Source organism: Puntigrus tetrazona, chromosome 22 (genome assembly GCF_018831695.1).
Source record: "Puntigrus tetrazona isolate hp1 chromosome 22, ASM1883169v1, whole genome shotgun sequence".
NCBI classification, from domain to species: domain Eukaryota; kingdom Metazoa; phylum Chordata; class Actinopteri; order Cypriniformes; family Cyprinidae; genus Puntigrus; species Puntigrus tetrazona.
The window spans coordinates 3,903,931-3,930,144 of NC_056720.1; the positions used below are offsets into that span (position 1 = coordinate 3,903,931).

The window sequence follows — 26,214 nt, forward strand, 5'->3', positions numbered from 1 at the left end:
TATTGGATGTTTATTCATGACACGCAATTTAAAAATGACACAGATTCATGTCATAATTACTTCATTAAATTAATTTCAGACATTTTAAAAGATGAAGCGCAAGAGAGTGATTCTGGTGAAGCAACCTATCATATAGTCTCAGAGAAATATAATGTCTTCATATGAGGTTAAACTTGATCACAATAATAACAATATTAGAAGACATTTACATTGTACTAAATAATAAAATTAAATAATACCGGTAATCTGCATTTAATATAACAAACCACACGTGAAGAAGCTTTAAAGTTCAGCATCTGTTTTATATTTCAATATTTCCTGAAAAGACAAAACATATAAAGTCATAAATTAATAAACTTTAAAATGTTTAGAAATGCAAACATATTTTGTCAGAAATTATATCATCGGTCAGGTACTTGTTGTGTGAACGTGTGTTTGATCTCGTTTAGCTCTTCTGGATCTGATGTCATAAACCAGAAGAAGGACAGTAGCCACGCCCACCAGAGCAGAGAGAACCAATCGGATCACAGCTTCAGTAAAACCACAGCAGTGTTCAGAGTCTGAGTCTGAGAATAAACACATCACACTGAGATCAGATCAGACAATAAACACTAATATCAAGAATATATGAAGAACACAAATGATCTCTACTCACTAGAGACAGAAACTCTGAAAGCTTTTAATGAATGTTTTGGTCCAAACACAATAAGATAATGTCCTTCATGTTTCATTGTGATGTCTGTGATGGTCAGAGATCCATTTTGATCATCCATCTTCAGTCTGTCTCTGAATCTCCCGTCAAGAACATCATCAAATACAGTCATGATGTCGGTCTGTTTACAGATTCCAGCGATTAAAGTGATTTCATTTCCAAACATCCACTGAATCACATCATTATCCATTATTTGAGTAAGATCAGAGTTGAGAGTGACTGAATCTCCCTCCTTCACTGATATATCATCTGTGTCACCAAACACACACAGAACAAACAGAAAGGGTCTGTCACTCAATAATACTGTTCAAATGCTTCATGTTTTTCATGTAATTACTTTAAAATCTCATTTTAAAATAACAATATAAAACAACAGAAGAAGTGAAAGCAGCAAAACAGCGTGTGTATTAATGTTGAATGTGGTGATAAAAAAATATTATTTAACTCACCATAGACAGTGAGGAAGAAAAACATGTGCATGTCGTTAAACCATAGATTATAGTGTCCAACATGTTTCATTGTGACGTTAGTGATGGTCAGAGATCCGGTTTGATTGTTCAGCTTCAGTCTGTCTCTGAATCTCCCGTCAAGAACATCATCATATACAGTCATGGTTCTAGAGCCCTGTCTATAAATGTAAGCTAGTACAGAGTCAAATCCAAAACTCCACTGAATCTCATCATAATCCATTATTTGAGTAAGATGAGTGTTTAGAGTGACTGATTCTCCCTCCTTCAGTGGGATTTCATCTGTATCATCAAACACATGAAAGATGATTCTTCACAGATTGAGTGTTATTTGATGGTTTACAAGTAAATATTTAATAATAACTGCGTCTGATTCTGTAAGAGTCAACCACTCACCCAACAACAGAAACATTTCTAATAACTCTTCAACTGAGACTGATATTATTATTCTTTGCTTTGTTCTGTTCATTAATGGTTCTTCAGTTTGAAGGATTCAGTCGAGAGCAGGTTCATCAAATGACTTTGTGTCGCTGCTTCATGATCTCTTTGTAACTTTATAGTTTGATTGCATGGAATCTGTTTTTGTTGGGTTTGGGTTTAGCTCTTGTGTTCAGTTTTATCAGGAACGTCAGTCCTACGATTAAAATATAAAACAAGTGAAAGATATATTTAACTCACCGTAGACAGAGAGAAAGAAATCCTTGCTCATATTGTTGGTCTTAATTCCGTAAAGTCCAGCATGTTTTATTGTGGTGTTCATGATGGTCAGAGATCCAGTTTGATCGTCCATCTTCAGTCTGTCTCTGAATCTCCCGTCAAGAACATCATCATATACAGTCATGATGTCAGCAGTTGCATTGATTTCAGCGATTATTGCAATTATTTTAAATTCAAAATCCACTGAATCTCATCCTCATCCATCATTTCAGTAAGATCAGAGTTTAGAGTCACTGATTCTCCAGTGTTCACAAACCTTATTTCTTCACCAAACACACCTGAAGAGAATTTTTCACAGAATAATGTTTTGAAATCGTGATGTTGCTTTGATGAAGTTTCATTAAAATACCTTTTGATCGTTTAAATCTGTTAATAATCTTCTTCAGCAGTCGTGGCCAAAAGTGATGTTAGATCTACAAAAATTGATTTAGATTTTAATCTTCAAATTTATTCAGAACATTGAAAAATGTTTATATGTTCCCGTTTATACAAAATAAGCCTGCTTTCGGACCTGTTGCTATGACAACAAGCCTAAGATGAGCTTCGAAGAACCAAATCATCAACAATCAGATTCAAAGTGACAGAGATGTATGAAGTATGGGCCCCAGCACAGAATCTCAGAACATGGCCTAGATACCATCAGACCCGGCTAAACAGCATCTAAACAAGATATATGTTTAATACATCTAAAAGTATTAATCTTAGTACTTATCAGACACGTTCAGAGACCCAAAAGGAGGACACACCTCCTTCTCAACAGAACACAGTTCTACCAAGTTCTTAATCTTCTCCATAATATAAGTGATTACTGTGAAATTGAGACCAATTTGCCAATCGCAGAGACCATTCAAATGAGACCAAACATGAAAGTGAAGAACAATAGGTTCATAAGACATATGACATATAATGCCTTGTTCCTAATGAACTTTAAGCCAAGTCTTTTGGGCAGAAGGAGGGGAAGCAGGAAGAGCAGAAGTGAAGAGGGGTCATAAACACAACAGGTGTTGTTTACTCTCTTTTTGAAGTCCTTTTGTTCCTTTGGATATCCCTTCTCAGATTAGTCCTATTCCATTTACAGGTTTTGATTCAGCTCCTTACAAATGCATTACTGCATTATTTATATTGAAAAGAGAAGTATCTTGTGTTTTGTGTTAATGCCAAATATTGGCGATCTTGTTACTGTGCTAATTAATAGTGCTTTCTCTATAGTTTGGGTTTAAAATATCCATGCAGAGTTGATGTTATACGGCTCGTTCAGTGATTCGCTGGCCGACTCAGTGATTAGCCGTAAAACAGTGATTCTGCTCAAATTCTCTGTAAAAACTGAAAGAATTCCCTTTTGAGGTAATTCGCTACGTATCTGAACAAAAGCAACTGAAGCCATAAAAACAGGTGTCAAACTTACCCTCCAGAAGCCAGAAACGCAAGCAGAACAGAATTAATTTGAGAAACATTTTCTTCACTGATTCACTGAAAAGCTCTCGATAGTGAAGCTTAAAATGTGAGACTGTTCTCACGACTGAACTGTGATATTTATCTGTGGAACCCTCAGTTAGTTTCCGTTCACATGTCTGTCTCTGTTAACATTACGCAATTCTATAAGCGTTTACTGATCTTACATTTTTCAAAGGAATGATGTCCCTATTCAAAAACCAATAGAATAAGAAATTATTTTTGGATATGATATCCATATCTACTGCTGTGTAATTTAAGGTTGTGTAAAAACACAGGAACTAAATGGAGATTCAAATAGTTGTATAGTTTAAGACATACAGCGTTTATAGTGTAGAATGTTTTATGTGTAAAATTGTGAAGTTCGGAGGAGAGAAAAAGAAGAAATGCTTCACACTCAAACTTCTGACACACACAGCGACCACAAACATGAGCTGTTTTATCCACGGACAGATCAAACCAGATATACTGATGTGTGTACAGATAAATCAAAATGAAAAAGTATCAAGGTGTCCATTTTGACTTTAAAAAGTGGGTGAGAATACAGAGTAACCTATCAATACATCGGCCCTCTCACTACAAATACAATACTCTCACTGCGTAAATTCCCATGTCATGTCAAAGTGGAGTAGGTTTCACGGAATTATCAATCTGTTGCAGAAAAGAGAAGAAATAGCAAAGTAAGAGTAAGTGATGGATTATAAAAAACATGATGTTGCTGCATTGTTTCCTTTTCGGGACCTCAAACTGCGTCCAAAACGCTATGGGAATGCCTCCAGCGTGACCATGCTCTGAACCTGCTGTAGAATCTGTCCAGTGGAAGAGCTTGACGTCATGGCGGGTGACGTCAGCGACCAGGAAAGCATAAAGGCATCTCTCTCTCTCTCTCTCTCTCTCTATCTCTCTCGAGCTCATTGCACTACGAGTGTCTCGCTATGCTCTGCTTCCAGAAGGCTTTCTTCTCGAGGAAAGGATCCTTCACCGACGTTCCTTCAACAGCTAGTTCAGCTGGACTCACGGGGATCACAGAGGTATCTGATAGATGAGATTGAGATAGCTGATAGTCCCTTTCTCTCTTTTTTTCTGCCCTCAATAGCACCAGTATAAGGAGAAAGGCAATGCCAAGGTTTAAAGAAACAATTGCGAGCTCACTGTCAGCCAGAGCGGCTCCACCTTTGCATCCCAAGAGGTTATGTGCTAGGCACAGGACTTCTAAGGGCAGGCCCCTCTGGGGTAGAGCGGCATCCACCACAGTCTTCAGTGCCTGTCTTTCCCCAGTGCTTTAAAAGTGTTAATTACGTTTGAAATATGGATATTAATCTTTCAGAATCACATGGGTTCACTACAGGAGACCTTTATTAACCCCCCCAGAGCCATGTGAGGTTTTACTATATTTGCCTGCACTTTATTTTTAAGGGACCCCCTTTCCTGAAGAACAGTATCCAGAGGCCCTTGTTGAAGATTTAATGCGCATTCAGTCTTTTTCTTGTGTGACATTGTGAAAAGAATGACATCTACGCTAATATTAGTCCTGTCTCTTTCTAAATCTGTTTCACAGTTTGTATCCAGACTAGATGGTGGATCAGCACCTAGAGATTATGTTCATCAGAGACCAGAACACCTAGATGCGCCCCGTGGACCGATCACCAGATCCTGATGCACACACACACACACAACTGAGTCTGGTTTCTCCCAAGGTTTTTTTTCTCCATTCTGTATGGATGGGGTTTTGTTTCCTTGCCGCTGTCGCCTCTGGCTTGCTTGGTTGGGGACACTTAACTTCTAGTGACTATCGTTGAATTGACTACAGAGACCGTCTCTGCATTTAATAAGAAATCGGTCACTCTCGTCACTATACATCCCTGTCATTATACTGTACAGTGCTCTGATGCAACCTGTGTTGTTAAAAGCGCTATATAAATAAAATGATTGATTGATTGATTGATTGATATTTAAACTCAGAGTTTAGTTTCAATTTTTACCTAGCTCTGTGCTTAATCTGACTCCAATTTCAAGTGATTTTAGTTATATTAAATTGAAATCTAACTGCTGATCCCTCTAGTTGTGATAAAATTAACTATAATACTTGCTAGTATCGACTTATCGTTCATTAGGAGTCTGGGTCGCTTCTACTAAGTTTTTTATCGTTTTTGGGATTTCTGTAAAAGTACATCATGTATCATATTCTAAAACTAAATTGTGAGATTTTTACAGAGATCTTGTGATAGTGGAAATGTTTCCAATACATAAGTTAAAGCTTAAAAATAATTTGATATTACTTATAATTTGATGATAAAATATAAAGAAAAAATATAAGGTGTAGTGCTAAAAAGTAGTCAGAAAAATAAACAGTAGTAATGTTGAATATTCGTACTTCGTTACTTTCCCAGCTCTGAACAGTAATTGTGGTGCTTCTGATGAAATTAATAAAATGTAGCTGCAAACGTTATACAGTTTAAACACATGCACCTTTAATATGTGCAATTCAGTGACAAATTTCTGAAGGATGCCATACAAATGAAAAATAATCCATAAAGAATTTTGATGTTTAAATGTAAACTACGATATTTTAATGCTTGATGTAAACATTTCAAAATTATTTTGTCATGCTGTATTGTTTTTTACTTCCTCCTTCCTTCCTTCTGCTTTAGATTTCAATGCTTCCTGAAAAAGATGAACATATAAAGCCATAAATTAGTAAACATCGCAAATATTTAGCAATGCAAACTTATTTTTTGAGAAATTGCATCATGAATCATGTGCCTGATTTGTGAATATGATGAGCTCTTCTGGATCTGATGTCATAAACAAGAATAGTGACTGTAGCCACGCCCACCAGAGCAGAGAGGACCAATCGGATCACAGCTTCAGTAAAACCACAGCAGTGTTCAGAGTCTGAGAATAAACACATCACACTGAGATCAGATCAGACAATAAACACTAATATCATCAGCTAATATCAGCTTTGCTGTACCTGAACACGTGTGACAGAGTCTGCTGAAGTCCAGATGTGTGGTCTGGTTTCTGATGGGGTTGTTGATCACACAGCTGTAGATGTTTTTATCCTGATATTCCACCTCCAGAGGTAGAGAGAGACTGATGCTGAGATCAGACACACTGATGCTGGACAATAAACTGTTTCCTTTGTACCAGGAGAGAGTCACGTGACCCACGTTCACCACCGAACACAACAACGAACAAGATGATGAAGATGATGAAGAACAGTTTCTGCTGATGACAGGAACAGACAGATGAGCTGAAAACACGAGAGAATAAAGATAAACGAGAAGGTATTCACGAAGAAACATCAAAAGGGACCAAGACTGATCATAATAATAAATAATCTATTCTACAGTAGAGTTAGACATAAGCATAGATGCTATAAATGTAAAAACAAATAGGCTAAATAGAGTAAAAGAGCACCTAATTTTGTGTATATCACCTTTAAAGCAGTAATAAATAAAACAGGAAGACAATTTACCGTATACAACGAGACACAGGGGAGGTCTGCTGTAAGTGTTTATCTCTAGTTCAAAACATCCAGTATGTTCAGGTGTGGTGTTCGTGATGGTCAGAGATCCTGTTGGATAATCCAGCTTCAGTCTGCCTCTGAATCTCCCATCAAGAACATCATCATATACATTGAATCTGCCCTCTGGTACATTGTGTTCAGCGATAAAAATGGTTTCATTTATAAACCACCAGTGAACCCGATCATCATTCAGTTCAGTCAGACCAGAGTTCAGAGTGACTGAATCTCCCTCCAGCACTGACACTGACCTCACTCCTGGAGAAGAGAGACTGTTGCGGATTAAAGCCTGAAAAAACTACTGATTTTTATTTGAGAATAACTGTTTATGTTATTTATTATATGGTACCTGAACAAAAGTAAATAAAGCCATAAAACAGATGTCAAACTCACCCTCCAGAAGCCAGAAACACAAGCAGAACAGAACTAACTTCAGAAACATTTTCTTCACTGATTCACTGAAAAGCTCTCGATAGTGAAGCTTAAAATGTGAGACTGTTCTCACGACAGAACTGTGATATTTATCTGTTGAATCCTCAGTTAGTTTCCGTTCACATGTCTGTCTCCTTTAGCAACAAGCGTTTACTGATCTTACATTTTTCCGACTTGAAAACTAATAGCACAAGAAATAATTTTTGTAGATATCCGTATCTACTGCTGTGTAATTTAAGGTTGTGAGCATCAGTCTTGTTTGACTTTTGACCTCCGGCTCTTAAGCCAAACTTATGTCGTGTAAAAACACAGGAACTAAATAGAAATTCAGGAAGTTGTGTAGTTCGTAGTGTATAATGTTTTATGTGTAAAATTGTGAGGTTTGCAGGAGAGAAAAGAAGAAATGCTTCAAAGTGAAACTTCTGACACACATGCGGCGCCACTTCAGGGCGAACAGTTTCCTCGTAGAGGGAGCTCTCGATTGGAGAATGGTCTCAACTACCTCAGTTGAGAGACCAGCAGCTATGAGTTGTGCCCCCTCTGGGACCACACCCACAGCTTCCATAAGGCCTGGCAAGAGTACATGATGGTGCGAAGAGGTCCACCTCTGCCAAATAAAACACCCAGTATCCATTTCCCGGGCCTTAGACCCTGTTTCAACAGGATGTTTGGAATGTAGATGTCTCTTAGCGAGAAGAGTCTTTCCTAGGCCCACACAAGGATCTGGTGCCAGATTGTATAAGGGGCACCTTCATTGGACGCAGCTTCCATCAGACCCAGCAGTCTCTGAAACTGCTTGACAATGAGTGACTGCCCTTCCTTCACTCTCGCAACTGTAGTGAGGATCGACTCTGCCACCACATCTAACTGTGCTATTATTAGCCTGTCGTCAATGTAATTGAGTATGCGGATGCCCTGGAGTGCAGCATCGTAAACATGTGTGGTGAGAGTGCAAGGCCGAAGGGAAGATCCCAATATTGTTAGGTTTTGCCCTCAAAAGCCTCCTTTCTCAAAACATTGTCTATTTCTGGGCAGAACAGATGTGAATAGAGGAGGAGGCTGCAAAGCGGTCTACTAAGGGTCTCTCAGGTCTGGCCTCTGGTGGTAAGAGAGGTGACAGCTCGCTGCTCGTTTTTTGCATCTTGAAAAAAATATGTCTGTGTTTTGTATCCATCTGTGTTGTGTTTAACTTTTCTGTTTGGAAGATAAATGAGGCTTTAAATGTCCTTTTGTAAAAGTTTGTCCTTTGAACAAAAACCACAGAACAAAAACCACATACATAAACTGAACTGAAACACACAGGGAATAAATACACAAAGTAATTGACTAAATTAACAAGACACACCTGAAGACAATGGTACAATTAACAGAGGAAAGGAAGGTAGGGCACACCACAGAGCACGTGGGACAATCAAACTAAAAGTCCAAAGATGTGACACTTTCTAAATGACCCTATGAAAAACTGAAATAAGTAACGGGTTTTTAAACAACATAATAATTTAGAAATGAAAAATTGATCATTAATAAGGTATGAAATTGCAGTTATTAAACTTTATAGATATAGTGAAGAACAAAACATTTATAGCTGCATTCATAAATGGCTTACCAATGCCTATAAATGTTGGAACACTGCTTTATAAGGAAAAAATTGACTATTTACTAATGCTTGACTAACGATTCTTTGTCATGAATCTGGTCCACAAACTCCTGTTCACTCATTACCAGATGCATCTCCTCTCCACATTGACTCTCGCACCACACGACTTTTGTGTTTCACTCCAGACTTCAATTCCTATCGCAATGACGATACAAACACACCTTCAAATTCAAATTCAAATTCAAATTTTATTTGTCACATACACATACATACATGGTACGACATGCAGTGAAATGTTTTTTATAACCGTCCAGCATCAAAATAGAAACAGAAAACAGAATTTAAATATATATAAATATAAAATATATGTATAAAAATGTATAAAAAGTGTGCAAAGTTTAAAAAAAAAAAAAAAAAAAAAAAAAAGTGTAAATAAGTGTAGAATATAAAAATATAAAGTGTAAATGTAAAGTGTCTGTGCGAATGTCCAGTGCAAAGTGGCTAGTGCAATTGTCCAAAGTAAGTGGTGAGTATCTGGGGAAGAGGGGTAAACATGGGAATCCCGGTGATTAGGTGCTGGGTGTTCTCTGGTTCAGACTCCGAATGGCCTGCGGGAAGAAGCTCCTCCTCATTCTCTCTGTGTTTGCCTTCAGGGAGCAGCGCTTTCCTGAACGCAGCAGAGAAAAGAGTCCATTGTTGGGATGGCTGAGGTCTTCCACGATCTTCCTGGCTCTGGTACAGCACCGCTTGTTGTAGATGTGCTGGGGAGCTCAGTGCGGATGGTGCGCTCAGCTGACCGCACCACCTTCTGAAGGGCTCGCCTGTCCTGCATGGTGCTGTTTCCAAACCAGGAGGTGATGTTTCCCGTCAGGACACTCTCGATGGTGCAGGTGTAAAAGTTCCTGAGCACCTGAGATGGGAGTCTGAGGAAGTCCCTTAAAGCGCCTCAGATGGTATAGGCGCTGCCGGGCCTTCTTCACCAGGGTGTTGATGTGACAGGACCAAGACAGGTCCTGCGTGATGTGAACACCCAGGTACCGGAAACTGTCCACTCTCTCCACTGGGGTCCCGTCAATCTTGATGGGATGGTAGGCGCACCTGCTTCGTGCTGAAGTCCACTATTAACTCCTTTGTTTTGCTGGCGTTCAGGAGCAGATTGTTCTCCTGACACCATCTCTCCAGGTTGTTGATCTCCTGAAGGTAGGCCATCTCATCGTTGTTGGAGATCAGGCCCACCACGACAGTGTCGTCAGCAAATTTAATGATGGTGGTGGAGTTTGTAGTGGCCACACAGTCATGTGTGTACAGCGAGTACAGCAGGGGGCTCAGAACACAACCCTGAGGGGCTCCAGTGCTGAGAGTGAGGGAGGATGAGGTGTGTTTTCCCATCCGTGCGGCTTGTGGTCTGTCAGTTAGGAAGTTGGTGATCCAGTGACGCGAGGATGGGCTGAGTCCCAGGACCTCCAACTTTGAGGTGAGCGTGGAGGAACTATGGTGTTGAGCAGCTGAACTATAGTCCACGAACAGCATTTTCACATAGTTCCCTTTCCTAAAATCCAGGTGGCTTGTGGTTGTGTGGAGGAGGTGTGTGATGGCATCCTCCGTGGGCCGGTTTTGGCGGTAGGCAAACTGAAGTGGGTCCAGTGTGTCCGGTAGTGATGCGGTGATGAAGTCTCTGACGAGTCTCTCGAAGCACTTCATCACTACAGACGTCAGAGCTACAGGGCGGTAATCATTTAGGCAAGATGGTTGAGGTTTCTTCGGCACAGGAACAATGATGGACTCTTTGAAACATGAGGGGACTATAGACTGCTTCAGGGGAGAGATTAAATATCTCAGTGAACACCGGTGCTAGCTGGTCAGCACATGCTCTCAGAACCCGACCTGTGATGCCGTCAGGTCCTGCTGCCTTCCTGGTGTTCACTTTCCTGAATGCCCTCCTTACGTCGTGCTCCGAAATGGTGAACGCGATTTCCTCTCCGGCTCTCTCGGCGTGCGTGCTGTTAATCATGCCGCTAAGCGGCGCTAAGCGTGATTAGCGTGATTAGCTGCAGCCTCGAAAACGAGCATAAAGGTGTTTAGCTCGTCTGCCAGAGAAGCATCCGCGCTCTCCACTCTGGAGGTTGGCGTTTTATAGTCCGTGATGTTTCTCAGTCCCTGCCAAAGGCTCCTAGAGTCACTGTGTTGAAACTGTGACTCAAGTTTCCTCCGTAGCGCCTCTTTGCCTCCTTTACGCTTTGCGCTGCCCGTTTATGGCGCGAGCCTTGTATTCAGACATATCCCCGGTGACTATCCCCGTTTATAGGCTGCGGAGCGGGATCTCAGAGAGTCGCGGATAGTTTTGTCTACCCACGGCTTCTGGTTGGGAAACGTCCTGATGACGGTTTTCTCTACCGTGTCATCCGCTAGTTTCGATGAATCCCACCACCGCTTCCGTAAACTCGTTGACGTCCTCGGAGCTACACCTGAACATGGCCCAGTCTGCGTCATCCAAAGCGTCCTGCAGAGCGGCCACCGAATGGTCAGTCCAGCGTGACACCTCCCTCTGTACCGGGGCTTCCTGTTTCAGCCTCTGTTTGTAAACAGGTACGAGGAAAATGGCGGCATGGTCCGATTTACCCAAGCGGTGGGCATGATTTTGCCTTGTAGCTGTCTCTGAAGGGTGTGTAACAGTGATCCAGTGTCCTTTCGCCCCTGGTGGGGCAGGTGATGTGCTGGTGAAAGTTCGGCAGTGCGCGTTTGAGGTTTGCACTGTTAAAATCCCCAGCACAATGAGTGCGCGGCCCGGTGCTGTGACTGGTGTGTTGTGAGGTGGTCGTGTAAATCCCATATTGCAGCGTCCGTGTCCGCTTGAGGTGGAATATAAGCGGCGCTGACTATGACCGAGCTGAATTCCGTGGAAAGGTAGAAAGGCGACATTTGATGGTCAGAAGTTCCAGGTTTGGTGTGCAGGAGCGTGAAGAGAGAGGAACAACGCTCGCGCTGTCGCACCAGCGGTTGTTCACCATCAGACACACTCCACCTCCCGTGTCTTCCCGACTCCATTGTTCTGTCCATGCGGTAAACAGAGAAAAACTCGGCGGTTGTATGGCGTGGTCCGGTACCGCTGGGTTCAGCCATGTCTCGGTGAAGCAGAGGAGGTTGCAGTCCCGAATGTCTCTCTGGAACTTGATCCTTGCCCTGAGGTCATCGAGCTTGTTATCCAGAGACTGGGCGTTGGCTAACAGGACACTAGGTAGGGAGCGCGTGTGAGCGTGCCTCAACCTGTTCCTGACGCCGGCTCGTTTCCCTCGTGGACGCCGGTGTGGGTCGCGCCTTTTGTCTTCGCCAGGATCTCGCTCGCCAACATGGGTCCGGTTTAAAAGCGGCGAAAGTTGGGTGCATTGTACACCAATAGATATAAGAGTGGCTCGATCATATTTAGTGATAGCCATCTTATATAAAGAAAACCGCGCAGACTATCCAAAAAACTAATAATTAACAGAAAAACAAAAAGTGTTGCCGGAGCGGTCGTGACGGCAGCCGAACTCAACGGCGCCATCTTGAAAAAAAAAAAAAAAAAATCCCACTATTTATCCCACTATTTACACACTCACCTGAAAATACAGCTGCTTCCAATCAAACACACGCTGGACTTTCTGTTGATCACTGCAGGCTGTTGTTAGCATTGTCTTTGTTTTGTTTAGCTACTCTACTTAGCCAAGTTCCACTTACCCAGGTACTTACCTTGTCTGGGTTTTTTTTTTGTGTCCTGACCCAGCCTTTGTTTTTGGGATTTACCCCATCATCTTGCCTTTCGGATACTGTTTGCTTCTGTTTGGACTATTGCTCGTTTGCCTGGATTATCCTTCTCTGTCTTGCCTCATTGGATTACATTTGCTGCAAACTGACCCTCACTTGATCCCTGGACCATTCTTGTGCTTTGCCCGTGCCATACCTGTTTACTGTTGCTCGGCCCTGTCTACACACGCCTCTTGTTTCGTCATTCATAGTCTGTAGTTATTATAACGAGTTACTGATATTTCAGTTAATCGGTATTGTAATGTAAATTACAATAAAGGGCTGTAAACTCTGCTGCCGGTACAATACTGTTATTTAACAGTCCTTTTTTTTACGGTGTATAGCTGCTGTAAGAAAAGCCTATATATGTTTACAGACGTGACATAATGACACAGTGCCACGCTCCAATTTATCCCGAAAACTCACCCGCACTAATCAAATTAGAAAACTATTATAAGAAAAAAAAATTGTGAATCGGGCTGAAGTAAGAATAGATTTAAACACTAGCTGATTATGTATGTGCTCAAATATCGATCTCAAGACCTGTAAATAAAACTGTAAATGGAGAAACTGAGACGTTTAGATTTGTTACTAAGTATAGTCATGCTATCAGAGATGCTCGTCGATAGCAATCTTTCTTCAGAAAGCCACATTCTGCGCAGTTGTAAAACTGCTTCCTCCATCTTAAAACATCTCTACATTATGACACATGTTCTCAACGACAAATACGCCAAAGTTCATTCCTGCTTTCATGAGCTAAAGATGAGATTATTATAACGTTTTACTGCAGATTTAATAATCAAACTCCAGCGGATTGAGTTTTTAAAAGCAAGAAGCGTGATCATATTAGCCTGCTTCTGTCAGTACTGCATCGGTCCTCTGTTAAACATAATATTTATCTTCTGAATCCTCCCTTAACCTCAGTCGGTTTCCTCTCGCACGTCTGTCTCGCTATCATCGAAAAATCATTTGCATTTTCAAATTCTAGTAAAACGTTAGATTAGACAAAAATTGGGTTTGTGCTGTTCAGACTATCATGATAACTGCTCATGGACGCATTTAAAAAAAAAAAAACACTGTACAGATAGTTGGTAAAGAGCAGAAGTCAGAATGCTTGGTTCATATAAGTAGGAGAGAAAATGAAGAAATATAAAAGAAAAAATTAAGAAATGAAGAAATGCTCAAGCTACAAACCACTGACCGCATTCATCTAATAACAGACGACAGATGATGCAGAAGAAAACCCACATGAGGAAAAATCCGACCACAGCATTTGACTCACAATCTGAGCGTCTCACACTACATCCGGTAAATGTAAACCTTTTTACTGCCATTTTTACCGTCTTGCTACAAAAGCGGTAAAAGTTCATTAGATCAGCAGCGTGTAAATCTGTTTTACAAACTAAGATGAAAAATAAGCATTTTGATGTGATATTTTGAGAGATTTTTGGATCGCACGTTTTGGTATTTTGGCAAATCTGTAAATAAAGATGCGAAGGTTTTAGAAAAAATACACTCTACATTTTTGAGTGAGTCGATATTGCACCTAACATCTCTGTTGCATTTTGATGTACTGCTTTAAATGATGACGCTGACACAAGCTTTACTGCTGGTTCACTGGTATACAGGAAAAGTAGAGCAAAAAGTAGAGCGTTATGAGGCAGCGTGACGCACCTATCACTGATCACAAGCCTATAAGAAAAATTGTCCCTCGAATCTGATTGGTTGATTGGAATCTGTTTCCTGGATCAACATGAGGTTTTTCATTTTTAAAGCAATTTTACTATAACAATATATATACAGTATATTGTGTTATATTTCCTTGTCAAAGGAAAAGCTATCTAGTTGCGAGTGTCAATCTAGACTTCATAAATGTGATAAAATGTGATAAAATCTCCACTGAATTCCATCGTCCTTCAGGATTTCAGTAAGATCAGAGTTTAGAGTGACACTTAATACCAGGTACCACCAACAGTTTTTCAACCTGACAGTAGTTATGTTTTAGCTGTTGTTATTCCATGGTCTGTCTGAATACTGGATTCTGATTGGCTGGCAGGTATGCAGTAAAACCGTATAAACGCACAGGCAGTTTCAAATCAGTTTATTCACCGTTTCATATTAATGCACTGCTTTAATTGAAGCACAGACAGAGAAAGAAGCCATCTTTGTTTACCTGCATGTATCTATCATTCAGGATGCAAAATGTACTAAAAATCACTTGAAAACATACAGATTAAAAATACTTGCTTACAGTAAGATGCAGTTATTACGATCAATATATGATTTGTGAGGAAACTGAATCACGGAGAGTTTGATCACTGTCCTGTGATGAAACGTGTGTACATCAGATTCCTGTAACACAAACACAACAAATGAATACAATTATTCACATTAAATAAATCAAATGGAGTATAATAGGCAGGCGCTTCCTGAGTTGTGTTCCTGGATAAACATATTTTGTATTCTTGACCATATTTCTACATCGAAACCTAGCCTTACCCACGAGTAATCAGATTTAATGATAGATGAATGACACTGATGTACAAGCACCAAACACTGACTGTAAACCTCACAAAAAATACTTCTAGTACAGTAGTATGCAGGAGATGCAACATTTAAACAGTAATATATTATCGCTACGTGCTGTGCAGTTATTGATGGAGATGTGATGGAGGATGTGGAGTAGTCTTGGGTCTAAATGAATAAATAAATACTGTCTTTTAGTTGTTTGTTCTGATCATGTCTGAGAGAGTTAAGCTAGACTAGATCCGAATCTCCACTCAATCTCATCTTCTGTCTGTATCTCAGTAGGCCCAGAGTTTAGCATGTTAACAGCATGCTCACCTGATTTTGGCCTTGAGGCGGAGTTAAAGGCAACCATTTGTACCGCCTGCTGGACGGGCCGATACAGAGTTGAACACACTTCTCGTTTAGCTCTTCTGGATCTGATGTCATAAACCAGAACAGTGACAGTAGCCACGCCCACCAGAGCAGAGAGGACCAATCGGATCACAGCTTCAGTAGAACCAGAGCAGTGTTCAGAGTCTGAGAATAAACACATCACACTGAGATCAGATCAGACAATAAACACTAATATCATCAGCTAATATCAGCTCTGCTGTACCTGAACACGTGTGACAGAGCTGACTGATGTCCAGATGGGTTCTGATGGGGTTGAGATGAGATCCTGATGGAGATGAACAGTCTGTGCCAATGACAGAAACAGGCCGACGAGCTGAAAACACAACAGAATTAAGTGAACAGAGCATTTAAAAACAATCAGATATACAAAAAAAAAAAAAAATAATAATAAAAAAGAAATATAAAATATAAAATATACACATATAAATCAGTGTTTTTATTTTTATTTTAATTTGTTTTATTGTTATTTAAATCTTATAATTATTTTATTTCCTCTTTGTAAAGCACTTTGAATTACCATTGTGTATGAAATGTGCTATATAAATAAACTTGCCTTGCCTTGCCTAAATATACACATATTATTACAGGTAAAACAGAAATGTAACTCACCGTTAACAGTGAAAATATAACTCTTTTTCACATTGTTGGTCCATACTTCAAAAACGCCAGTGTGGTCCGTTCTCATGTCTGTGATGGTCAGAGATCCAGTTTGTTTGTCCAGCTTCAGTCTGTCTCTGAATCTCCCGTCAAGAACATCATCATATACAATGGATCTGTAAGCTCTTATGTTGATTTCAGCGATTATAGCGTTTTCAGGTACAAACCTCCACTGAATCAAATTATTAACGTACGCCATATCAGCATGACTAGAGCTTAAATTAAATAACATCCCTCCGTCACTGATATTTCATCCACTTCACCAATTATGCATGAAGAGCAACCTGAAACAGGTCAGAAATTAAGGCTTTTAAATGGCTTCAAAATGGCTACTCAAGTAAACTGCTTGAAATTTATATTAGAAGAGAAACATCAAATGGAAACAGAAAGAGTTGTGTGTGGATGAAGTGCTCAATCTCTGTGGTGAATAAAATATGAATCAGGAGAAATATACAGTTAACTCACGGTTTACAGTGAGAATGAAAAGTCTTTCTCAGACAGTAGGTCTGTAGCTCATAAACTCCGTGTGTTCAGGTCCGGTGTTAGTGATGGTCAGAGACCCAGTTTGATCGTCCAGCTTCAGTCTGTCTCTGAATCTTCCATCAGGAACATAATTTACATCAATTCTTCCATCTGCTACGCATTTTAGCTATGCTTTGTATCCAAACATCCACTGAATCCATCGTCATCCATCATTTTATGAAGACCAGTGTGTAGAGTGACTGGATCTCCCTCGGTCACTGACACGGACTCACCAAACACACCTGAAGAGCGAACATATAACAGACTAAACTTAAACAACTCGATGCTTGTCTGAAGTTAATTTGAGCTCCACACAACATACAACTACAGATGAGAATCACTCACCGACAAGATAACACAAACAGAACCAAAATATATCAAACATCTTCAACGGTTTCAGTCCGTAAGTATGAAAAGACAAACTCTTCAGAGCTGGTTTGGTGACAGACAGATGCTCTGCTGTGAGGCAGATCTGTGGTAAAAGTAAGGTCGAATAACCGTCTATTTACGTGTGTCACCATCAGCTGCATTTTTAGCACTGTTTGTGCATTATTTCATAATGTTGGACCGCAACTTCCTATTTTCATTTTTAAAATTTAGTTTTGTGTGTCTGTTCAAATCTCACGGCAGATCGTTCCATTTTTAAACGTTAGATTCTATCCTTGTTTTTATTGCTTTATACGGCTCATTCCAGTGAAATCCGTGCTACGGCCATAACTTCTACCATGTACCTTTTCCATCTCTTTGGAGTGTTAAATATACTACAGTACCAATATGACTTATCGACAGTGCCTGTAGATGAACAATGATGTGCAATCCAGTTGGTTCAAATATATTTTCGAGGGCCTTGTGGTGAGACAAGTTATTGTACAAGCAATAAAAGCGATTCACGATCTCCATGAGGACTAATAAACATGTTCTCATGTCTTCAAAAAATCCCATGCTTTCTTTGTTCATTAGGGACCAGGTATTGCTTAGGAATTAGACTTCTGAAAACTCATTGAGAGGGTGGTTATAATACTGCGTGACCACATGCTTATAACAAAAGTATTTTACTTTTCGATAAACATTTCTTCTTCTTTGCTGAACTGACTTTTATTCTTCTATGTTTTATTGTACAGACATGAATTTAGTTTCTCTTCAAACTGAGGCTTTTCCAGAATGTGGCGGTTTTAACGAGCAAGTCACCCAATGGTCATTCCTTAACTTTGCTAATTATATACCATTGCATTCTTCTCGTGGGCATTTAATCACTTCTTACTTTTAGTTTGAGTTTTCTTGACTCATTTTATCTGGAAAAAGAAAACATGCATTCGGAACACCTGAGCATTATATTTTGACTTTCAGTCTTCCTAGGCAAATATATATCACTGTTATATGATTTAATAATAACATTTAAATAATAGTTATTCCGATTTACATGGTTTTGGATTGGTAAACATTATGAACAGAATTTCAGCTAGCATAATAATTCCAATTCCAATTCAATCCCAATGACATGACATGACCGGCTGCCGCGCCAAAAAAATCAAACAGAAACAACAGACAGTCCCAGTGCTCCGAATTGGTCAATCCGTTACTAGGCAACCAGTAGTGAGAACGCCTACCGGCGACCGAACACTAGACAATGACGACAAGCCTCGTCAAAAATCGGCACATCTTCAGACATTTACAGCATTCTTAAAGGACGACAAACGGACAGGAATATGGTTAACGTTTCTGTTATTTTCTGTTTGTGCTTGTCTCGTCTGCTTGGTAAGTTATGAATGTGTTTTTATATCTTTGCGTTGATGTTTTACTTCTGTTCCGAGATGTAACCATGGCTTATTATAATTAAACCATGATTTTGGCGTATAAACTGTATATATATATATATAAATTTCTTTCTATCGTTCTTTATTTCGTTTTAATTCTCCTAAGGGGTTCTCGAATGTTTCTTTTATATATATATATATATATATATATATATATATATATATATATATATATATATATATATATATATATATATATATATAGGAGTATATAAACTATATAAGTTTAGAGTGTGGTGACTAATTTTGCTGAAGAAATACAACTACAAAATATACCAAAACCAATTTTGTTGTAAACACTGAAAATTCACAACTTCGCAACAAATGGAGGTCAGATATTAACGTATTTTCAAAAGGCATCTAACTACTTTAAGGTGGTATCTAACATTTGATTTTCTCACTATATAAATACTGTAGTCTATCTAGTCAGCAACTGTAACCTGTCGACTGAATAACAATAAATCAGCTGATCCACGGATGCCGTTTCACTTCTGTTCGCTCGTAAAAATGTGACAAGAATTGTGCCTGTTAATGAGGAACAAATCATTGCAGAACCACAGAACCTTTTAAATGTCCGTGTATGAGAAATGCAGTATTGAAATGCTCTTTAATAGCACAGATCTTGTATAAATTATATTTATTCTACATAGGGTGTATTATAGATTGGAACCAAAGCCGGGGCCTTTGACTGTGGGCTGCGTTGTCCGGGAATTGATTTAATTGGCTATGTATGCCTCAGAGAATCAATATTTTCTTAAAAATGTTTTCCTAAAAGTTTTGTTTCAATTATACTGAACCGCTTTAGGGTTCGCGTGTAGCATCTTTTACGCGCTCCAAGTTCGTTATTTTCAAATGTAGCCGCGCTCTTAAACGGTCGTTACGCGAGTCATGTGACAAGAATCAACCAATCAGCGTCATCCTTTTCCGTGAACGACATTGAAAGCTCAGCCAAAATAAAGCAATAGTTGGTTAAAGCTGTACAGGGATGGCCGCCGGTAGTAAATTTTGTAGCAGATGTCTTGCAAGCGATTTTTATCGGTGGAAATGCATGTATCCTTTGCTGAAACTTTTGCGTTTTCACGGAAAGCTCGGATCGTGGTTTGCTTAGCGGCGGCAGACGCTAAGCGTTGTTGCGTAATAGCAATATAGTTATCAGTATTTAACCTTTAGGCCGTGACAAAATACATTTCTGTTTTGTTTTCCAGATGTGACAGATGCAGTGAAGACGATATCAGTGATGAATGGGCATTTCGTCACTTTAAAACCTGGTGTTACTGAAGTACAGAAATATTTCTTTATACAGTGGATGTTCGAAAGTACAGAATAGCGGAATTCAACAAGATGAGGCAAACCAGCTCGATCTATGATAGTCCTGATGGGAGATTCAGAGACAGGCTGAAGCTGGATCACACCAGATCTCTGACCATCACTGACACCAGAACCACAGACTCTGGACTTTATCAACTTACACTTGGCGGCACAGAGACCAGATACCAGATATTTAACCTTACGGTCCATAGTGAGTAGGACATTGCGGCACAATTTGCACTACTTGTTTTTTTATTTCTCCTTACATCCACATTTTATGATATTGTCCGCTTTAATTACCTTTAAATGCATTTCTGCAAATAAAGACCTGTGTGTTATGAGACTTCAAGGTGTCATCTGTCGTTACCAGATTCTCCACACACTACACCATCAACGGAAAGATGGGCACATTTTGGGACGCTTGCGGTGGACAATTCAACCATCAATCAAACTGAGAAAAACAACAATACTGAGGTTCATCATCAAAGTTCGGGTACGTCAATATTAGGGTTGACTTACTGAGCAGAACTCTTCTCAGATAAGTGCGATATAGTAAAAAGGTAATTGAGAGTATCACATACTTGAGCTAATAATAACTGGCACGTATATTCGTAAGAGACTTAAATGCACAATTTTTCTGTATTTCAGACAAAACCCACTGTTGTGGTCACACCGAAGCTGTGATCCGATTGGCTCTCTCTGCTTTGGTGGGCGTGGCCACTGTTGCTGTGCTGGTTTATGATGTCAGATCCACAAAAAGTGAGCTCAATAGAACAGAAGACACTAGACGTCACCGCCAGACTCTTGTGAAATCAGAGCAGCAGTGTGAATTGAGCGGAACGATAAATCGCGATTATGTTGATATGTTGCCCTGCGGCTGAACGCCGAGGGTCTGTATTTAGATCTGCTGACTCAGAGTCTCGTTCTCTTCTCAGCGAACACGTGTTTTGCGTAATCCTAAGACTTTTTGTGACAAGCCTGCAGCAATTCTTTGCGCTTTATTTAGTTGACCTCAATTGTTGACCGGTCTATACTATACCATTCGCTATTGACATCGGAGAGGTATTATTGCTAAACTATTGTCAGATCTAAATGAGATCATTTTTAATAAACCTTGTTTCACTCTCACAGTTGCCAAAAATTGTTCTCTATATGTTCTCACTACTGTGCCGTTTTAATCTCTGTAAGCATCCCCACGTTACATAATGTGCATTAAAATCCTTCTACAATAATCAATGTTTTTTAACAAAAAATCTTTATAAGATGATTTAAAAGTTCTCTTTCAGAGTTTGCAATTGAAATTGTTCAATTGTGGCATATTAGGGACATTTATTATATAAAAATACATGCAATGCAAAATGACTCGCTAACAAAAAAACCTAGAAGGCAACGCAGAGCACACTACAAACAAAGCAGTAGCAATATGTGTAATAAACTAAATAATGCTCTATATATAATGCCCCCTATATCATATATTAATCGATTTGATTTAATTTACAGAACAAATGCATTAATTGATACAATACTTGAGTCATTGCTTGCCTGCCTCAGTACATTTCTCACTTGCATCAATGCCATTTAACACACCATATTTTTATTACACATAAGATTTATGTCTTTCTAGAAATTTAATTCCAAACCGTCTTCATATTCATCAGTTACACTCATGTTTATTCGCACACATTCGTCATCTTTACAAGTTCAACTCCAAGGCCTCTAGAGAATCTCCAAGATGTTCTGCATTTTGAGTATCTTCTCCACGATTCAGATCTTTGGGATTGTTTGGAAGAAAGTTTCTCCATTTCCGTCTCCCTTCCATGCAATAAAATGTGATTTCACTTAATTTCAAAAGCCGATGAATCGTTCGGGTCGTTCTCCTGTGAAACCTGAAAGAAACCGGCAGAAACAGTACGCACGCGCACAAATTGGTCAAATCAACTAATATTAACGGCGTTACTCTTAATGAATATTGAACTTTTAAGAAACCCGGGTTACTTTCCTTGGGTTGAATCAACAATATGCTTCTTCAGAGAAAGCCTCAATGCCAAGAAAGACCTTATCTGAAGTTTTTCTTTAAAATGAACATTTTATCAGGCTCCATGTATAGGTTTCTACCCAAGTACTACTTCTGAATGGGCCAGGGCTGGTTTGAAGTGAAAGTGTTTGAGCGTGGAGCGTTCAATCAGTATCGTCAACTTATTTTTGACCGGTAGAGTCTTTTGCACTGGAAGTCTTCAACTACAGTTAGTGCAAGCGTTGTTCTACTCACCCGTGACGGTCACGCAGAATCTTCTGAACATGGTATGTTCGCTGTTGATGATTTGTAGTTTAAAATGTCCAGAGTCTGCGGCTGTGATGTTGTTTACAGTGAGAGATCCATTCGACGTGTCCAGCTTCACCCTGTCCGTGAATTTCTGACCGATATTAGTCGTTTCCTGAATGATTTCTAACGACGAGAACGCCGGGTCCGAATGTCCACAGTATCTCATCGTCTTTCTGTATTGTACCATCAATCTCTAGAGGGACAGTTTCTCCCCTCCTTCACTGGCACTGTCTTCACTTCAAGTCGCAGCGACACAGAAATAAAGTGAATTAAGCATTTTCAACATCACAGATAACGTTTTAACCTAGTTAGCTTCACATGGTGCTGCATCATTGATCTACTCACTTCTGACGGTAAGAATAAACTTCTTCTTGATTCTCTTGGTGGTGCTGCGGTTGCTGATTTGTAGTATATAGAGACCGGAGTGAACAGTCATCGTGTTACTGATGGTGAGAGATCCAGTCTTATTATCCAGCGTCAGTTTGCTTCTAAATCTTTCATCAAAACCATCATGTATAGTTGTGTTCCCTCCACTGTATTCAGCAATGAGATCGTGCTCATCATGATACCACCATCGTACTTCATCGCCTGCCTGTAGGTCAGTTTCGATACCCAGAAGGGCCGTCTCCATCTGACACCGACACTTTCTTCTCTTCAAAGAGAAATTAACGAGATCAAGCTAAATTATGTAATTATACATCATTTTCACTTTATGCGACAAAGCGTGAGATGTATACTCTGCAACTGACGTCCTTAAAACGTGTGTACGCATACGATAAAGCGAGCTTGCATGCGTTTATACAAAAGCAAAACGCTGAAGAAATATGAATATATTTAAGTAGAACGTATACCCTAAAATGTTACATTTTTTAATTAGATTTTACTATATATTTTTATATTAATTGCTTTTCCAAGATTTATTACGGTACTTTTTGGGACTTGATATTAAGAAGCTCAAAAAGTGCATCCTAAAAGCAGTCCGCGCCGCTCTAAAGGGTTAATAAAGGCCTTCTGAAGTGAAACAATGCGGATTGAGAAACAAATTACTCGTTTAATTTAAAACATATTAGTTTGCGCCAAAAAGGCAATATACTAGATTAGTTCCAACAGAAGACTGACCTCAAGCCTGTCCTCCAACAAAAACTACCCCATAAGTTGTTTCTGCAAGAACCTTAATAGCAACTATTTTTACATTTTAAAGCAAAGCGCCCTCTAATGGGCGTTAAAAAAGTTTCTTTTCTTGTAATTTCTTGTACCTGTCACTTTTCCCATCTACTTATTTAATATGAACAGAACTGTCTTAGCCAAGTAACTAGCAACGATAATTACAAGTAACTTGATCATTACATCATGACAGTATCTTATTAAAGAACAATCCTAATAATGTGCATGTTATTGATTCCTCATAATTCATATTTTCTCTTACCAAAAACAACCATGATTTATTACAGTATTTTTTTACATGATTAGTCTAGGGTTGCTGTAGCAAAACCAAGGTTAATTTGTTGTTACCATGGTTTAAATTTTTGTTATGTTATTTAATTATTGTCATTTAATATTGAATCATTCATGAATATCTTGAATGGTGTGAGGGTGAGTAAACCATGGGGTAATATTACATTTTGAGTTACTATCCCTTAAATATGAGTCAATGTGGGAAATCTACCATTATTTGTGGTTATTATGGCAAATTCACAGAATCAGGATGGTACAACAAAAGAAATGAAAAAAAAGAAGCACATACACCAAAATCATCAGCTCATATTTTCGGTCCTGTTCTATCGGCTGTAATACTCACCCTTTCTTTTTTAGTTCAGAGATCTTGCAGCGATAGTAAAGCACAACAGAAGATACAACTGCAGCCAAAAGCAGCACAGCAACAACAATCACTGCTGTAAGACCCGAGATGGGCCTGAATGTGGAGCGGCTAAAGACATAGTTGACAATACAAAAACAGGATTGTCAATGAGGCTGTTTCTAAAAAAGGCGGTGTATATGATAATCTTAAATATATATATATATATGTCGTCCTTTATGTAATATAGAAAGACTTGCTTTATAAAGACTCACCACTGACAGAAACCAGGAATCGCTCTGCAGAGCTCTCGCGGCCTCTGATCTGTACTTCATAAAGTCAGAGTCTGTAGTTCTGGTCTTCTTGATGGACAGAGATCCGGTATGATCCAGCGCCAGTCTGTCTTTAAATCTCTCATCAGCGTCGTTTAATGACGTGCGTTAGCTTCCACATCGACTGTAGCCAGGAGGACACCTTTATCTCCCAAACCTCCACACTATTAGATCATCTCTCTGTATTTCAGAAACATCGATGTGTAGAATAACAGACTCTCCCTCCGTCACTGACAATGACTTCACTCCATCCGTCTCACCAACCACACCTGAACAAAAATAACATCAAAGCTGGAGTATTTTAATACCGTTTTTTACGGTATGCACTGTTGCGGGATACTCACCAACAACAGCGACTTCAAAAGATCTTGATGGTAGTCTTTTGTCTAGAAATGAGTGAGTTTATATTTTCCCAAGTGCCTGATTCTGGTGTTTCTGATGGTGAGAGATCCAGTCTTTTGATCCACCTGCAATCTTCCTCTGAATCTCTCGTCATCGCTGAAAAAAACTGAAGTCAAGTCATGCTTTCTCGTTATATGAGATATGATGGAGTCTTTAGGTCCAAACATCCACAGTATGGTATCATCGTTCTGTATTTCAGTGAGGTTTGTGTATAGAGTCACAGAATCTCCCTCCATCACTGCCATTGTCTCAACTGTTTCTGCACCGAACACACCTGCAGAGCATCAATTCGAATGTAAAGCTATTCCTCAATACAATAAAACACCTTACTTTCAAAAGAAAACCCTGGGTTAAGGACATACTTATATAACTAAAGAAATTAGGCTATTATTTGAGTTAGAAGCGATAATGCCAACGATGCAGCACAGATGTGTTAGCCTTAATTTGGAAATTATCTGAAAATACTGCTAAATAGAAAAATATAGCTTAACTTGTTCACCTTATTCATAAAAGGAAAGTAAGCGTATGGGTGAGGCTTCGGTTTGTTAATAACAACGTCATGTAAGCGATGAAGCGCTTTGCACTACAAACCAGTGTGTTATAATTAGGATAACAAATTACAATAGATGCTGAGAAATTACTTTTTTTCTCAAATTCGATAAATGTAGCGCCCTAAATTTCAGTATGTGCTTGACTGTGAGACACAGGACCTGAATGTCAGGATGGGCGGCTAATTGTGGCCCTTGAATGTCAGCATTAAGCCACAAATAAAACAGTGCATGGAAAAGCGTGTTAGTTGCAGTGCACTTTGCAACAAGCTAACGTTTTAAATCGCTAACGTAGCAGATTAAGTGACCAAACAAAACAGTCTTTATGCGTTCGTGTTTTATCATCACTTGAATGCAGATAGGTTTAATCAAAAATACAACATGCATTGTATTGTGGATTGTGATGCATAACGATGTGTGCATTTGTGGCGCAGCTGACATCTAAATGAAACCTAACATTCAAGAAATGGACTTACCGTCCAAATGGAATAAGGTAAAACAGCAGTAACATCCTGGCGCTCTAGAGCTGACTCTGAGATATAATGCAGACAATGAAAGATCAATGGGAGATCAATGGAGATCTCACAAAAACACGCTAAACTTTAAAAGAGTTTGTTACAGCAAATAAGAATCACGCTTTATCCGTATTGCCCTGCCCTTTAGTAGAAAGTGAAAATGTGTGTAGATTTAGGAACAGAAAACGGAAGTGTTTTTAACTAAATGCACAATCATTTTTGTAGTTTTATGTTTTAACCCACCACTTTTACTGGTCAAATAAAGCTGTAACTTCTGTGACCTCTGCCAAGTAAGGCATTCCACAGATCTGCATTTTCCTGATTCCGATGGAGATCTACATCAACCAGGACTTTACTGTTCAATCCTGTATGGACCACCAGTACTCTTAC

At 39.4% G+C, this 26,214-nt stretch overlaps 2 protein-coding genes and 1 pseudogene across 2 annotated transcripts; all 3 read right to left on the minus strand.

Annotated features, from left to right (window-relative positions):
* LOC122327439 lies at positions 1–2,067 on the minus strand. Its single transcript, XM_043222805.1, has 5 exons — positions 1,858–2,067; positions 1,162–1,461; positions 656–961; positions 417–560; positions 1–318 (listed from the first exon to the last, which is right to left on the minus strand). Exons 1-5 carry the CDS (start codon positions 2,018–2,020, stop codon positions 302–304), a joined length of 930 nt encoding a protein of 309 aa, XP_043078740.1. The 5' UTR covers positions 2,021–2,067; the 3' UTR covers positions 1–301.
* Positions 2,068–6,103: 4,036 nt separating this feature from the next.
* LOC122328146 lies at positions 6,104–12,574 on the minus strand. Its single transcript, XM_043223853.1, has 7 exons — positions 12,503–12,574; positions 8,059–8,224; positions 7,737–7,879; positions 7,271–7,358; positions 6,830–7,135; positions 6,389–6,604; positions 6,104–6,243 (listed from the first exon to the last, which is right to left on the minus strand). Exons 1-7 carry the CDS (start codon positions 12,572–12,574, stop codon positions 6,104–6,106), a joined length of 1,131 nt encoding a protein of 376 aa, XP_043079788.1.
* Positions 12,575–24,026: 11,452 nt separating this feature from the next.
* Positions 24,027–25,802, minus strand: LOC122328147 (annotated as a pseudogene).
* Between the last annotated feature and the right edge of the window lie 412 nt (positions 25,803–26,214).